Source organism: Brassica napus, chromosome C4 (assembly GCF_020379485.1).
Source record: "Brassica napus cultivar Da-Ae chromosome C4, Da-Ae, whole genome shotgun sequence".
Lineage (NCBI taxonomy): Eukaryota > Viridiplantae > Streptophyta > Magnoliopsida > Brassicales > Brassicaceae > Brassica > Brassica napus.
Genome location: NC_063447.1, coordinates 13,835,879 through 13,849,021, shown reverse-complemented (window position 1 = coordinate 13,849,021; position 13,143 = coordinate 13,835,879). Strand labels below are relative to the sequence as shown.

The 13,143-nt window shown below is 40.4% G+C and overlaps 2 protein-coding genes and 1 non-coding gene across 3 annotated transcripts; 1 reads left to right on the top strand and 2 right to left on the bottom strand.

The window, feature by feature from the left end:
• The first annotated feature begins 3,518 nt into the window (after window positions 1-3,518).
• On the top strand, window positions 3,519-3,625 carry LOC125586562. The gene has a single exon (XR_007323099.1). It is a non-coding gene; the product is annotated as a small nucleolar RNA R71 (small nucleolar RNA).
• A 1,791-nt stretch (window positions 3,626-5,416) lies between these two features.
• Window positions 5,417-6,718, bottom strand: LOC125585428 (lupeol synthase 5-like). Its single transcript, XM_048754461.1, has 5 exons — window positions 6,465-6,718; window positions 6,198-6,375; window positions 6,028-6,108; window positions 5,861-5,944; window positions 5,417-5,515 (listed from the first exon to the last, which is right to left on the bottom strand). Exons 1-4 carry the CDS (start codon window positions 6,620-6,622, stop codon window positions 5,888-5,890), a joined length of 474 nt encoding a protein of 157 aa, XP_048610418.1. The 5' UTR covers window positions 6,623-6,718; the 3' UTR covers window positions 5,417-5,515; window positions 5,861-5,887.
• Window positions 6,719-11,102: 4,384 nt separating this feature from the next.
• On the bottom strand, window positions 11,103-13,139 carry LOC106451398 (elongation factor 1-alpha 1). Its single transcript, XM_048754460.1, has 3 exons — window positions 12,995-13,139; window positions 12,330-12,802; window positions 11,103-12,252 (listed from the first exon to the last, which is right to left on the bottom strand). The coding sequence occupies exons 1-3, from the start codon at window positions 13,122-13,124 to the stop codon at window positions 11,365-11,367; spliced, it is 1,491 nt and encodes a 496-aa protein (XP_048610417.1). The 5' UTR covers window positions 13,125-13,139; the 3' UTR covers window positions 11,103-11,364.
• Window positions 13,140-13,143: the final 4 nt, after the last annotated feature.

Genomic DNA, 13,143 nt, shown 5'->3' with positions numbered 1-13,143 from the left:
CTCCAAGAACTCCATGTGGTACTCCAATACCTGATAAAGACTCATGTATGCAAAATTCAACCTAAACATGGCTAAATCCTAGTCTATATGATCAAAATGCACATGGGTGAATGGATAAAACAATGGAAATATGCAAGATATCAACTCCCCAACCTTGTTCTTTTACTTGTCCACAAGTGAACTTTCTAGAACTCATAGGGAGAGAGGTTTGAAGGTGGGAGCTCATAGCCAAAAGAAACACAACTAGCACTCAATTCAACATCTAATCCAACATGAGCACACACTCTCATCACACTCTAGCTTTTCTAGGCCTATCTCAACTCCTTTTGCCCTTATACTCATCATCAAGCATCCACACATTCAAATCAACCAACTCTCACATTCATTAAGCATAAAACATCAAGTGAATTCTTGCAAATGGTCAATTGGTCCAAATCATTTGGTTGAGTAAAGGGAAGGCTTTTATTCAAGTGAGTCAGGAGGTTCAAAACACATGATCTTTAAAGGTGGTTTACTCTCAAGGCAAGTAGCCTTGACATTGCACATAATATATATAAGAAAGAGATCAACTCATGCATACAATGCTCAATCTCCATTGTTCTACCATTTTCCCAAACATACAAGTTACACAATCACTTTCTAATGTCAAACCCAACTCTCATCTCTCACAAAAAGATCCCAAGAACACTTTGCACATAAAACTCTTTTTCTTTGAAATCTATAAAGGATTTTTTCAACTTCAAAACAAATCTTAGCTCTAAACAACTTTGCTAGCCCATTTTTCTTTCTTTTTCTCTCTTTTTTTTTCTTATATATATATATATTTTTTTTCTTTTATATTCTTTTTTTTTTCGGGGGCCAATAATTTTCATAAACTCGAGCTAGACGTTTATCTACTAATTCCAATAAGATTATCCATTTAAACACAAAGAGTCTATTCTTTTCCTTCGAACTTTTCATGCTTCCAAACCATAGTCACAACACTCACCCCCACCTATAGCTAGACAATAGAGTGCCTAATCTAGCAAGAATAAAGACCAATCATTGTCGTTCCCGATACTCTCAACATTATATACATGTAAGGCTTTCCGAAAAAGACCTCACTCATCAAATAATGAAAGCTCAAAAGGAGAGAAGGGTTTTGGGAATGGTGTACCACTCGAGTTTGTCAAAAAGATTGGCATAAAGGATGTGACAACTCAAGTGTGTATATCCATGACTCAGTACACAAGGGACCATAAGCAAGAATCATTAAGTTCGTTCAGTTCAAACAAGGTTGTAGTTGGCTTCAAAGGTTGAGTTTCAGCAATCAACAAGTTTCAGGAAGAGTTTTCAAGGCTCGAAGCATACAAGTCTTTTTGAGAGGTGCATAAGCTACTCAGGTGCAAAGTAATGTTCTTTACAAGGCATTTCAAATCATTGCTCCCAATGCAAGTAAATGCAACATATATGCTCTAGACTCTCCTAGAAATGCAAATGATGTAAACTAAATGATTTTTTTTTTTAATTTTTTAAATTCTTTTTTATGCAAATAGGTATGCAATGCATGACTCAATGAAACAACATCAAAGCAAACATGATCAAATACTTGGTACCTCCCCCAAACTTAAATGACACAGTCTCTGTGTTGTCAAGGAGAGAGAGATACCCAAAAAGAGAAAACTAATATGCAAAAACGAAATGGTATATACAAGGGAGTGTGGTGGGTTACCTTCTATGGGGAATGAGTAGAGGGAGATGCTCCCTCCTCATCGTCCTCAGGTGGTAACTCTTCAAGGTGCCCATCAGCAGGAGTGCCCATCTCTTCAATGTAGAAGGCTTGCCCGAACACAGTTGGTTTTTTCATTTTCCCCTTGATGTCAAAGTGGAGGATGTTCTCTTTACCCAAATGGAGATCAATCATGCCTTCCTTCACATTAACAATAGCTCCTGCTGTAGCTAAGAATGGCCTTCCTAGAATCAATGGGTCTTGAGCCTCCTCACCCATCTCAAGCACCACAAAATCTGTAGGTATCTCATACCTTCCAATCTTCACGGAGAGGTCCTCTAAGATGCCCACAGGGTACTTCACTAAACGATCAGCTAACACCAGAGAGAGTCTACACTTCTTGTACTGAGTGAATCCAAGTTTCTTTGCAATAGACAAAGGCATCAAGCTGACACTAGCTCCCAAATCGCAGAGACATTTCTCAAATAACATAGGTCCAAGAGCACAAGGTAGTGTGAAGCATCCTGGATCCTCTAACTTCTCTGGAACATCAAGCCTCTGGATGATGACACTACACTCATGGGTAAGAATCATCATTCCTTCCATCTCCTTCTTCTTTGCAGCTACAACATCTTTCAGGAACTTGTTGTATTGAGGAATCAACATGAAAGCATCGATGATGGGCATTGCAACCTGAGCTTCACTCATTTGCTTCTCAAACAAAGCCTTGTACTTCTCTAGCAGCTGCTTCTTGAATCTACCAGGGAATGGAAGTTTGGGTTCATAGGGGGGAGGAACAGAAGAATTCTCACTTGCTGGAACAGCAGCTTCACCATCTTGTATTGTTTTCTTCTCTTCTCCAACCTTTCCTTTACCTTTAGCTTCCATAATCTTCTCCAAAATCTCATCATTGGTCTTCTCATCAACAATTACCACATCATCATCTAAGTTGATGGCCACCTCCTCACCTAGTTTCTCAGCATCCCTGGTGAGGGTTGTAGGAGGTAACTGCTTACCACTCCTAAGGGTGATAGCTTTGGCCTCCTTGGGGTTTTGGTCAGATTTTCAAGGTAGAGATCCTTGCTGGCGATTCTGGTGAGTGTTCATGGAAGCAAACTGATTCTCTAAATTCTTGACTGTAAAAGCAAGATGTGAGAATTTGTTGTTGAGCTCATTGTAGCTCCCATCAATCTTGGAATGAAGGTTCTTCAACTCATAACCAACATGCTTCTCACTTCTAGTCTGAGACTCCAAGATTTGTTTCAGTAAGGTATCAGTGCTGCTCTCTTGAGGAGCAGAAGAACCAGACGAGTGGTTTTGTTGAGGCTGATAGCTGCCTTGATGGTTGTTTCTAGGCGGATAACCACTCTGTTGGTTGTTGGGATAGGATTTCTGTTGGTAGTTGTTGTACTGAAAGTTGGGCTCTTTTTTGTACCAGCTACCATTGTTGTTGATGAAACACAGCTCTTCCTGACCTTCCAAACCCTCAACCTCATGGACAACAGGTAGTGTCTCTTGGCTTGGGTTACCAACAAAGTGCAGCTGCTCTTGGGTGGCTTTATCAGCAATGAGGATGTCTATCTTATCCTGTAGAGCTTTCAACTCCTTCCTCGTCTGCTTATCATCTGTTTGAGTGCCTCTGTCGTGGTCTCCACTGTAGACTGCATCACTCTTTACCATGTTGTCAACCAGCTCCTTTGCATCTTCCTCAGTTCTCCCCAAGAAGAACCCATTTCTAGTTGTATCCAGTCTGGCCCTGTACTTAGGAAGAGCACCACGGTAGAATGTGCTCAGCAAGCTCTCCTTAGAGAAACCATGGTGTGGGAATTGAGCTTGGTAGCCCTTGAATCTCTCCCAGGCTTCACTGAAGCCTTCCAAGTTCTTCTGTTGAAAACTGGAAATCTCATTTCTCAGCTTAGTAGTTCTTGAAGTAGAGAAGAACTTCTCCAAGAATGCTTTCTTGCAGTCATCCCAAGTGGTGATAGAGTCGCTGGGTAGAGACTTCTCCCACTGACGTGCCTTATCCCCCAAAGAGAAAGGGAATAGCTTGAGCTTTAAGGCATCTTCGGACACACCATTGGTTTTTGACAACCCACAGTAGCTGTCGAACTTGTCCAAGTGATCAAATGGGTCCACTAGAGCCAAGCCATGATACTTGTTGTTCTCGATCACGTTGAGGAGTCCTGATTTGATCTCAAAGTTGTTGGCTGCCACGGCAGGTGCTCGGATTCCCAATCTATGACCATGAATGTTGGGGCGGTCATAAGTGCCAATGGGTCGAGCTGCTCGCTGTGGTGGAACGTTGTTAGCTCCATTGGCGTTCGCATCATTTTGAGGTATGTCTCCCATATCAGTATCCAATCTCTGCAAGTGAGCATGTTGCTCTTCTTCTCTTCTCTTTCTAGCACACTCTCTCTCTAAAGCTCTGATATCTCCTGCTCTTGGAACTAGGTTTGATGTACCCCTGCTCCGCAAGTTCATACACCTGTAGATGAAAGGGATGTGAAGAAGGAGAATCAGTAACAAAAGAACGAACTGTGGGAACCGAAATTCTAGCGCCAAACTGTGGGAACCGAAATTTTGCACTGTCAATTTCTGTTAAAATTAGGAAAGTTAGGAAAACCCTAATTTCCCAGAGGTCCCGGATATCTGTTAAACCACACGCCAAGCAATCAGAACACGCAATTAAAGACGAAAAGAAATAAGAAATCGTAAAAGAGAGCAAAAGGAGTTTTATTCCGAATCCGCGTATGAGCGTTACAACAAGGTAGAAGCCTTGGCTACGAGAGCTGTCGGCGAGATTCCTAGTTCTAACAACCTAAGACTGCAAAACCTAGTTGAGTCACAGCTCGAAATAACAAAAACGGAAAGTTGCCTAATTGCTCTAAGTGGTAAGTTTGCTCTGAGAAAAGTCCTCCACCATGCCTCTCGCCTAGGACTCCTTATATACTGGCTCCAAGGTTGGTTTATGTTTTTCCTCTTCTGCCCTTAAGCCGCCATAGCATAAAAATGGAGATATTCCATTTTTTCCGATCTTCGTAATTATCTTCAAAATTTCGTATTTATCCGCGGAAACTTGACATTTATCTTTCCTTACGAACCAAGCGTAAACCGCTATGCGGCTCACGGGCTGTTGGTTAAGAAATCGTAAGTCGGGCCTCGAGTCATGTCTTAGGTCCTTTTGGGCCGTCTTCTGACTCGAAGCGTTTATTACGGCTTCTTTCGATAAAGAACGAACTCTCCGCGGTTTTTACGGTAAAGTTTGATCGATAACTTAGAATAGCGGGGAACGTGAAATGGGCTCGCTACGGTCTTCGGGAGATAGCATCGAAGGGTAGACGAGAATGCATGGACTAATGTCGTATCGATATTTTGGAAGAGCGCTTGGTCGCTACGTAGCAACCGAACTTCGGCTCGAGCTCGGTCGCTACGTAGCGACCGAGCTCCTGCTCGAGCTCGAGCTTGGTCGCTACGTAGCGACCGAGTTTCGGCTCGAGCTCGGTCGCTACGTAGCGACCGAGCGGAATGGATGCCGGTCGCTATGTAGCCACCGAGCGGAACAAGCGTTCGGTCGCTGCGTAGCGACCCTTTTCGAGCTCTTGTCCGATGACTCGCGTTTGCTCCGCAAATTTTTTCGTAAAGAAGAATCTATTTCGAAAAAGTATATGTCGAAGAAGGTTTCTACGTTTTCTTCTTCGGGGATTTGGACGTCGCAACCATTTTCGACCCCAACACCCATAATGGGAAGGTGTTTCGGTATGTAGCATAGTGTAGCATGCATGTATTCATGAATGCTCCTACTATTTCCTGCGCATACACATAAAATAGAGAATAAGTACGTAACCCACATTTGTCCAATCATTAGTCATAAATTAAGCTTGTTAGAGTGGAGAAAAATGTTGGGACACTAAGGTTGAAAATGATCAAAATCAATGGAAAAGAAAATAATTTTTGAATTACAAGTAACAAAAATAGCTTGAGATGATTATTTGATAGAGAATCAATTGGTATATACAGTAATAAAGACAAAATAAGACTCACGAAAAGTTAGGCCCTTGGTCCAACAATGATGTCGTTTGTAGAACACTTGAATTTTGAGCTAACAAAGACAGCTAGATAATATATCTGCTAATGAGGATGTCAGAAAATTACCTGTTGAGGAAAATCCCCATTTTCCAGTTAGGAACTGATAATAAATTTTGCAGCATTGTGAAGAGGCATAACATCTCTCTTGGCCTATATTATTGTATATATGACAACATAAGCACAATAGGTTTCACTTGAGAAAAAAATATATTTAAGATTGAAAATGTTTGAACCTGTCCCGCATGAATTAGACCCACCATAGCGCACGATGTTTGCACTAGGTTTGATCCACCCCCTTCTAATGGTATGTATCTCTACATACATACTAAAATGATCAACACTTCTTCAAAATTTTAGGTGAAATGGGTATGTACTATAATTTCATGTTGACTCATATTAAAACCTGTTCAGGGCAAGACAGATAGCTTTTGCCCCAACCTCCATCTTCATTTTGTACTGAAAGCAGGAAATCTATACCTCTGCGGGTAGATAGACAGTTATTGTATGTTTTATCAATCGCTGCTAAGCGGCTAAGAGCAAACCATGTGCCGTAAATGAAGCAAATACCCCAGTTTCCGCACCTGCCATTACGCAAAGCAAAAATTATCTTGTTACGATTTTTGTAACCTCATTCATTAAACATGTTTTGACTTTTAGTAAAGTACCATACCATGAACCATCTAGCATTTGTTTGCTTTCTATGAATTGCACTGCTATCTCGATCGACTTGGTGAACTCTTTTGTCATGTAGTCCGGATATAGTTGTTTGAACATAACAAAAGCTTGTATAATAGATGAGGTACATTCCACGTACTCACGCTCGGCCATGATATTAGAAAAAAATTATGTCGGATTCATTAACTGCAATACCAGTTACAAAGGTTAAAGTCTTTTTGACTGATTCTCTTCTTATTATTTACACTTTATGTGTGTTTAGCTCTTACTTCCAACCATTCAGGTGCGCGGGCAGTTTATCAAGCAGTAAAACCTCCATTTTCACTCTAATAAAATAACGAATAGAGATGACTCATGAATACTTTTTAGAGGCAGTAATTTTCAACAACACTCTGCATGTACATATAAACCCACATGTAAAGAAAGCAAGAGGTTAACAGAGTCAAATAGATGTTCAGGATCTATTTTCTGGCCAGTGACATCAGCTGGCATCGTCGAGAGCAACATGCAACACTACAAAACCAAACACGTACAACATGTTAAGTTTGAGGCATAAATCTTGGGGAAATGATAGCTAACTTCTTCTTCTCATTGATTACTTTAAGAGCTTCAGCTGTACAATCTCAAACTTGCCATCCATGATCTCGATCAGAAAAGGTACATGCGCCTTTGGATGTGTGACGACACATGCTCTTGAAGTCACCTGAAGGGTTCTCTGACCTAAAAAGTTCTTTCATTTAGAAACAACTTTCAATCTTTTCTTTCCACAGATCAATTCAAAATACAAGGATATCAAACCTGAGATATCTTTATGTATTTGTGTCCTCTCCTGAGAACCTCATAGGTTTCATCGCAGAGATCACTTGCAAGCAAAGCCTGAACTGCAAACACTGTATCCCAAAGTTGACTTCCAAAGCTCTGCATAGATTTGAATTGCTTTAGAAAATTTCTCGACTAAAGTTATGTTAATATCTCAGATAAGCAAAGTTTTTGTGGTGAATTCTACTACTAGGTTGTATAGGGTTTGGTATAGTCAAATTCACTATGTGTGTAGTTGAGACACCAGAAACCTGATATTGGTGAATATCTATCTATTGTACGCTTAGCATTTTAGAATACGGTACACGTCCCTGTGAAAATATGTTTGCAACATTAGTTTTATGTTCATAAAATATTCATGTGTTATACGAACTCAAGTGTACCTCTAAAAGCTTCTCAACTCCACGAGTTAGAGTTGTTTTCATCAAATATGCATCAATCTTCTGTGCCGAAAACCAGTGTGTCATCATTTGCTTTATTTCTTCTAAAAGTCTTACAATCAGCAAAGTCCTTACACTTGAAAGCACTCTGTTTATAGATTCAGCTATGTTGGTCGTAGTCAAGTTGTACCTATCACCAGTGAAATGAGCTCGTGCCCACTTCCGTACATCTGCTTTCTGTGAATAGCCATGCAAAGCCGGGTGCATTGCTTTGATCTCATCAAATATGGTCTCAAAATCTGAAAGCCTGAATGAATTAGCTGCCTTTTTAACCAAACCAAACAACTCGCAACCTCTAAACTTTAACAAGACATTCTTATACAAGTGGTAAGTGCAAACTCCATGGCTGGCAGATGGATAGACCTCGGAAATTGCATTGCCAATTGATTTGTGTCTATCAGAAATAATAGCAAGTCTTTCATGCATTATTTGGTATCACACAGCTCAGTTGCCTGAAAAATCACTTCCATGATTCATCGTTTTCAGTATCGACTATCGCAAATGCAATTGGAAATATCTGGAAGTTGCCATCTTGTGATGACGCAATTAGTAGAGTCCCTTTGTACATTCCTTGCAAGAATGTGCCATCGACCACAATAACCTTTCTCATGAATGGAAAGCCCTTGATGCTAGCACCAAATGCAATGAAAATGTACTTACATCTGTCACTAGAATCTACTACAAGGCGAGTGAATGTCTCAGGATTTGCATCTCTAATCATGTGCAGATACACAGGTAACTCATGGTAGCCACTCTCTGCGGATCCCCTAACCAATTATCTTGCACAATTCAGTGTCCGGTGAGCTTTCCAGTAGTTAATTTATTATTTACAATAGTAAAAACAGTTAGATATATACAAAGTTTTCGAGTACACAAGTAAAAGAAAGAAACCTTTATTCCAAAGCATCATGTTGAGGGACTGCCGCACATGACTTGGCAAAATGGTTGGCTCCACTCCGCCAATGAAATCAGTGTATAAAGATCCGAGAATCTCTGGTGTTGCTTGTCTGCAACGAGCTGATCTTTCTGTAACTGAACAAGTATGGTCAGAAACAAAGCTGCGCACGGTAAAGCGAGGAGTATTACTTGTTGGTGATGCTCTTAACTTCCAACTACAGCCTCCAATCCAACACTTTACGATTAACAGAGTCGGTGTTGAGTACTCGACATCATAATCGAATTGTTGCACTATCGTCAAGATCTTAAGTCGTGTTTTTAATGCAGACTTGGAGTCAAAACTTTGGCCAACAACTATATTTATAGAATTCAGTTGTTGCCTAACATGCGGAATGACTACTCCAGCCTTTTTTTATTTTGTCGCTGACCCAATCTTTGGCTTATACTCCTTCTTCATCTACATATCTACTTCTAGAGGTAATCCGTAGGCTATAAAGTCCTCATCATCTGATGTCGCACCATCTGGATCATCGCAATAGTCAAACCGTTCTCCGTCAGTGTCTGAGTCTTCGTCAGATTGATCTACATGTTCTCCATGAGTGCTCTGTTTTATCGTCTCTTTGCTGCCTTTATAAGTGACCTCCACACATAGCCGAACTCGGTCAAACTTTAGGTAACTGAAGAAACCTTGCAACTGACGGATATTCTCAATTTTTACTGGGGGTGTGTCAAGAGTAAGATTCTTCAAACTCTTCCTGCTGAACATGTAACTCAATTCAATGTTAACATGTCCCTTATCTAATCTGTAATCCTCGTAAACCCTGTTTATCAAATCTTTGAAGCTTGTGTTGTCATTAACTGGAATTACTTTGGTTTCTCTTATGTTATCAATGTGAAACATCCACCTTTCCTTCTCGAATAGCCACTGACCACAAACTGTTTTAAGACCTTCCATCAAATTGTCTTGGGATTAACATGAAATCTAGTTGTTAGTAAAGAAGAAAAACGTGTCTTGGAGAAGATGTTACGGCTAAACCTAGGAGTTAATAATCGATTTTTTGGGCTCAATTTTGTCATAACTTAACCGGAAATTTTAATCTTACTCGGTTCAATTAGTAAACGGGAATCTGGTTTATTTTAAAAAAGTCTTTCACTACATAGAACTCTTATAAGTCTGCCATGTGGTATAAAAGTATGCTATCAACTAAAAGTTAGTTTTGTTATTAACTTATAAATTTGCTATAAAGACTACTATACAAAAACTTTGCCATAGATAAAGTAAGATAATATAAGTTTGCCATCTCGAATATAGAACAATCTGCCAAACTAAAATAAGAGTCCGCGAAAAAAAACATCGATCCGAAAAAAAGTCTTCCACATATTAAGAACCTGCTATCATATGACTAAAAATCTGCTATAAAAGTCTATGAGCTTAAACAAATATGCTAACTTAAATATGTCTATTGTAATGTATGGCAGAGTTTTTATAAAAGTCTATAACAATATTAAGTCTGCCAAGGTAAATCTGCGGGATGAAATAAATTTACCAGAAATTAATAAATCTGTTATCATGTATCATAGGTTTTTAACGGCATGCTTTTTTATCAATTTTGAAAATATTTTTTTTTTATAAAATAATAATGGCATTTTTGGTAAATATTTTTTTTGTTAACAAAAGACACGAGGGCAATTTGGGTACAAAAAACAGTTTTGTAAATAAAAAAAATTACTGTTAATCTAGTAATAGAAACAAAGATTAGTGTTATTTGATAATCTTCCCAAAACTAATCCATACTTTTGAATTATTTTTAAAACCTAATTTTGTTTTTTAGATAACTGATATAACATTACAACTACTATATAACGAACTCTACGATATCACGTAGAAACTCATTTTACGACATGTAACTCTAAGAGCATGAAACATAGTATTGATTGAACATTAGCTATAGGGAAATTTGCTTCTATCACAAAAACCCCTAATTTGCTAAGTGACCAAAAATACACTCTCTCAGTCTCTCTTCAACTTTCTCTCCCCTCTCTCTGCAAAACCAATTTCCTTTTTTTGGTTAGTACACAAATAAGTCCTTAGTTATAGGGAATTTTGTTCCTACATTTTTTAATAGTATTCTGTTACAAGCTATTCAACGATCCATTTGCTTGACCATAAGAAGAAAAGAAAGACTCGCTTCGTCCGATTTTTGTCTTGTGCAGTGCAGGGAACATGACCCTCCCTGATCACGTGTAACATGTCGTAGAATGCAAGCATTGTTACTGTCTAAACTTCGACATATACTGTCCCCGTTATTTGTTCCTGGAAGCGAGAGCATTCACTGTCCCCGTTAACTTGATTGAAAAATATGCGAGGGGCGGTTAGTTCACTCTTGTGACCCAACAAGAAAATGTGAAAGTTAGCATTTGTAATAAAATGGATTCAACAATGTCTTCAGAGATTTACGATACGCATAAAAACAATATTAGACAACACGAAATGATCTCATGCCATATTCATAATAACTAAACATCCAAAATAGTTCATAACCCGATAGCAAAAGTAAAACAAAAAACAGCAAGCTAGAGTTCAACGTAGCTCCGCCACCTCCGATCGAGAACCCAGTTACGAGAACATAGTTCTGACGGACAAGAGACGAAGCTATAACACAAACAAGCGACCAAACACCAAACTACTGTGAAAAAACTAAAATTGTCTTCGGATGAAAGACTCTTGCTGAAGGTACTTTACTTGGCACCCTTCTTGACGGCAGCCTTGGTCACCTTAGCTCCGGTCGGGTCCTTCTTGTCAACACTCTTGATGACACCGACAGCAACAGTCTGCCTCATGTCCCTAACAGCGAAACGTCCAAGCGGTGGGTACTCAGAGAAAGTCTCAACAACCATAGGCTTGGTGGGAGTCATCTTCACCATACCAGCATCACCATTCTTCAAAAACTTAGGTTCCTTCTCAATCTCCTTACCAGAACGTCTATCAATCTTGGTCAAGATTTCAGAGAACTTGACAGCAATGTGGGAGGTGTGGCAATCAAGAACCGGGGCGTAACCATTACCAATCTGACCAGGGTGGTTCATGATGATGACCTGGGAGGTGAAGTTAGCAGCGCCTTTAGCAGGATCATCCTTGGAGTTGGACGCAACGTACCCACGCTTAAGATCCTTGACAGCAACGTTCTTAACATTGAACCCAACGTTGTCACCCGGAAGCGCCTCCACAAGAGACTCATGGTGCATCTCAACAGACTTAACCTCAGTGGTCAAACCCGAAGGAGCGAATGTCACAACCATACCAGGCTTGAGCATACCAGTCTCAACACGACCAACCGGCACCGTTCCAATCCCACCAATCTTGTAGACATCCTGGAGGGGAAGACGGAGGGGCTTGTCTGAAGGCCTCTTGGGCTCGTTGATCTGGTCAAGAGCCTCGAGGAGAGTCGGCCCCTTGTACCAGTCGAGGTTGGTGGACCTCTCAATCATGTTGTCACCCTCGAAACCAGAGATGGGGACAAACGGGATCTTGTCAGGGTTGTAACCAACCTTCTTCAAGTAAGAAGACACCTCCTTGATAATCTCATCGTACCTAGCCTTAGAGTACTTAGGAGTCGTTGCATCCATCTGTTACATAATCAATAACGTTAGAATCAAGAACACAACAACACACAAATAAGCTAAAGAGTAAAGAGATCATTCACCTTGTTACAGCAGCAAATCATTTGCTTAACACCAAGCGTGAAAGCGAGAAGAGCATGCTCACGGGTCTGACCATCCTTAGAGATTCCAGCCTCAAACCCACCGGTGGTGGAATCGATAATTAGAACAGCACAATCAGCCTGGGAGGTACCGGTGATCATATTCTTGATGAAATCGCGATGGCCAGGAGCGTCGATGACGGTGCAGTAGTACTTGGTGGTTTCGAACTTCCAGAGAGCAATGTCGATGGTGATACCACGCTCACGCTCGGCCTTGAGCTTGTCCAGGACCCACGCGTACTTGAAAGACCTCTTGTTCATCTCGGCGGCTTCCTTCTCGAACCTCTCGATGACACGCTTGTCGATACCGCCGAGCTTGTAGATCAGGTGACCGGTGGTTGTCGATTTTCCGGAATCCACGTGGCCGATGACCACGATGTTGATGTGGAACTTCTCTTTACCCATGGCTGAATTATCTGCAGATGAAATTATAGAGAAACGATCAACACACAACAGATCTAACCAGCAATCAATCTTCCAAATAACAAAATCTCAGATAAGCTAAAATGATTTATGTAAAGAAGCGTTAAGCTGATAGAAATTGAATGAGGTCGAAACAGTTTCTGCAAAGTAAGAAATGAGATCGTAGATGAGGAGTAAAAGCTTACCTAAGTGATTGTTGCAGAGGGGAGATAGTGTAGCGGCTAGGTTGAAGAGGGAGATCGAGAAGCCTGTGTGTGTGTATATATATAGTGGTGAATGGCCTCGATGGAAAGGAAGGTAGGGTTTTAGCATCATAGCATAGCGATATTACAAT

Excerpts from the sequence above, each read along its gene's own strand:
- LOC106451398 (XM_048754460.1), bottom strand. The coding sequence starts at position 13,124 with ATGATGCTAAAACCCTACCTTCCTTTCCATCGAGGCCATTCACCACTA. Across the intron at positions 12,803-12,994 it reads CCTCTGCAACAATCACTTAG|ATAATTCAGCCATGGGTAAA; the intron begins GTAAGCTTTTAC and ends TTTCATCTGCAG. Across the intron at positions 12,253-12,329 it reads TGATTTGCTGCTGTAACAAG|ATGGATGCAACGACTCCTAA; the intron begins GTGAATGATCTC and ends ATTATGTAACAG.
- LOC125585428 (XM_048754461.1), bottom strand. The coding sequence starts at position 6,622 with ATGGCCGAGCGTGAGTACGTGGAATGTACCTCATCTATTATACAAGCT. Across the intron at positions 6,376-6,464 it reads CAAATGCTAGATGGTTCATG|GTGCGGAAACTGGGGTATTT; the intron begins GTATGGTACTTT and ends GCGTAATGGCAG. Across the intron at positions 6,109-6,197 it reads ATCTGTCTTGCCCTGAACAG|AGATACATACCATTAGAAGG; the intron begins GTTTTAATATGA and ends GTATGTATGTAG.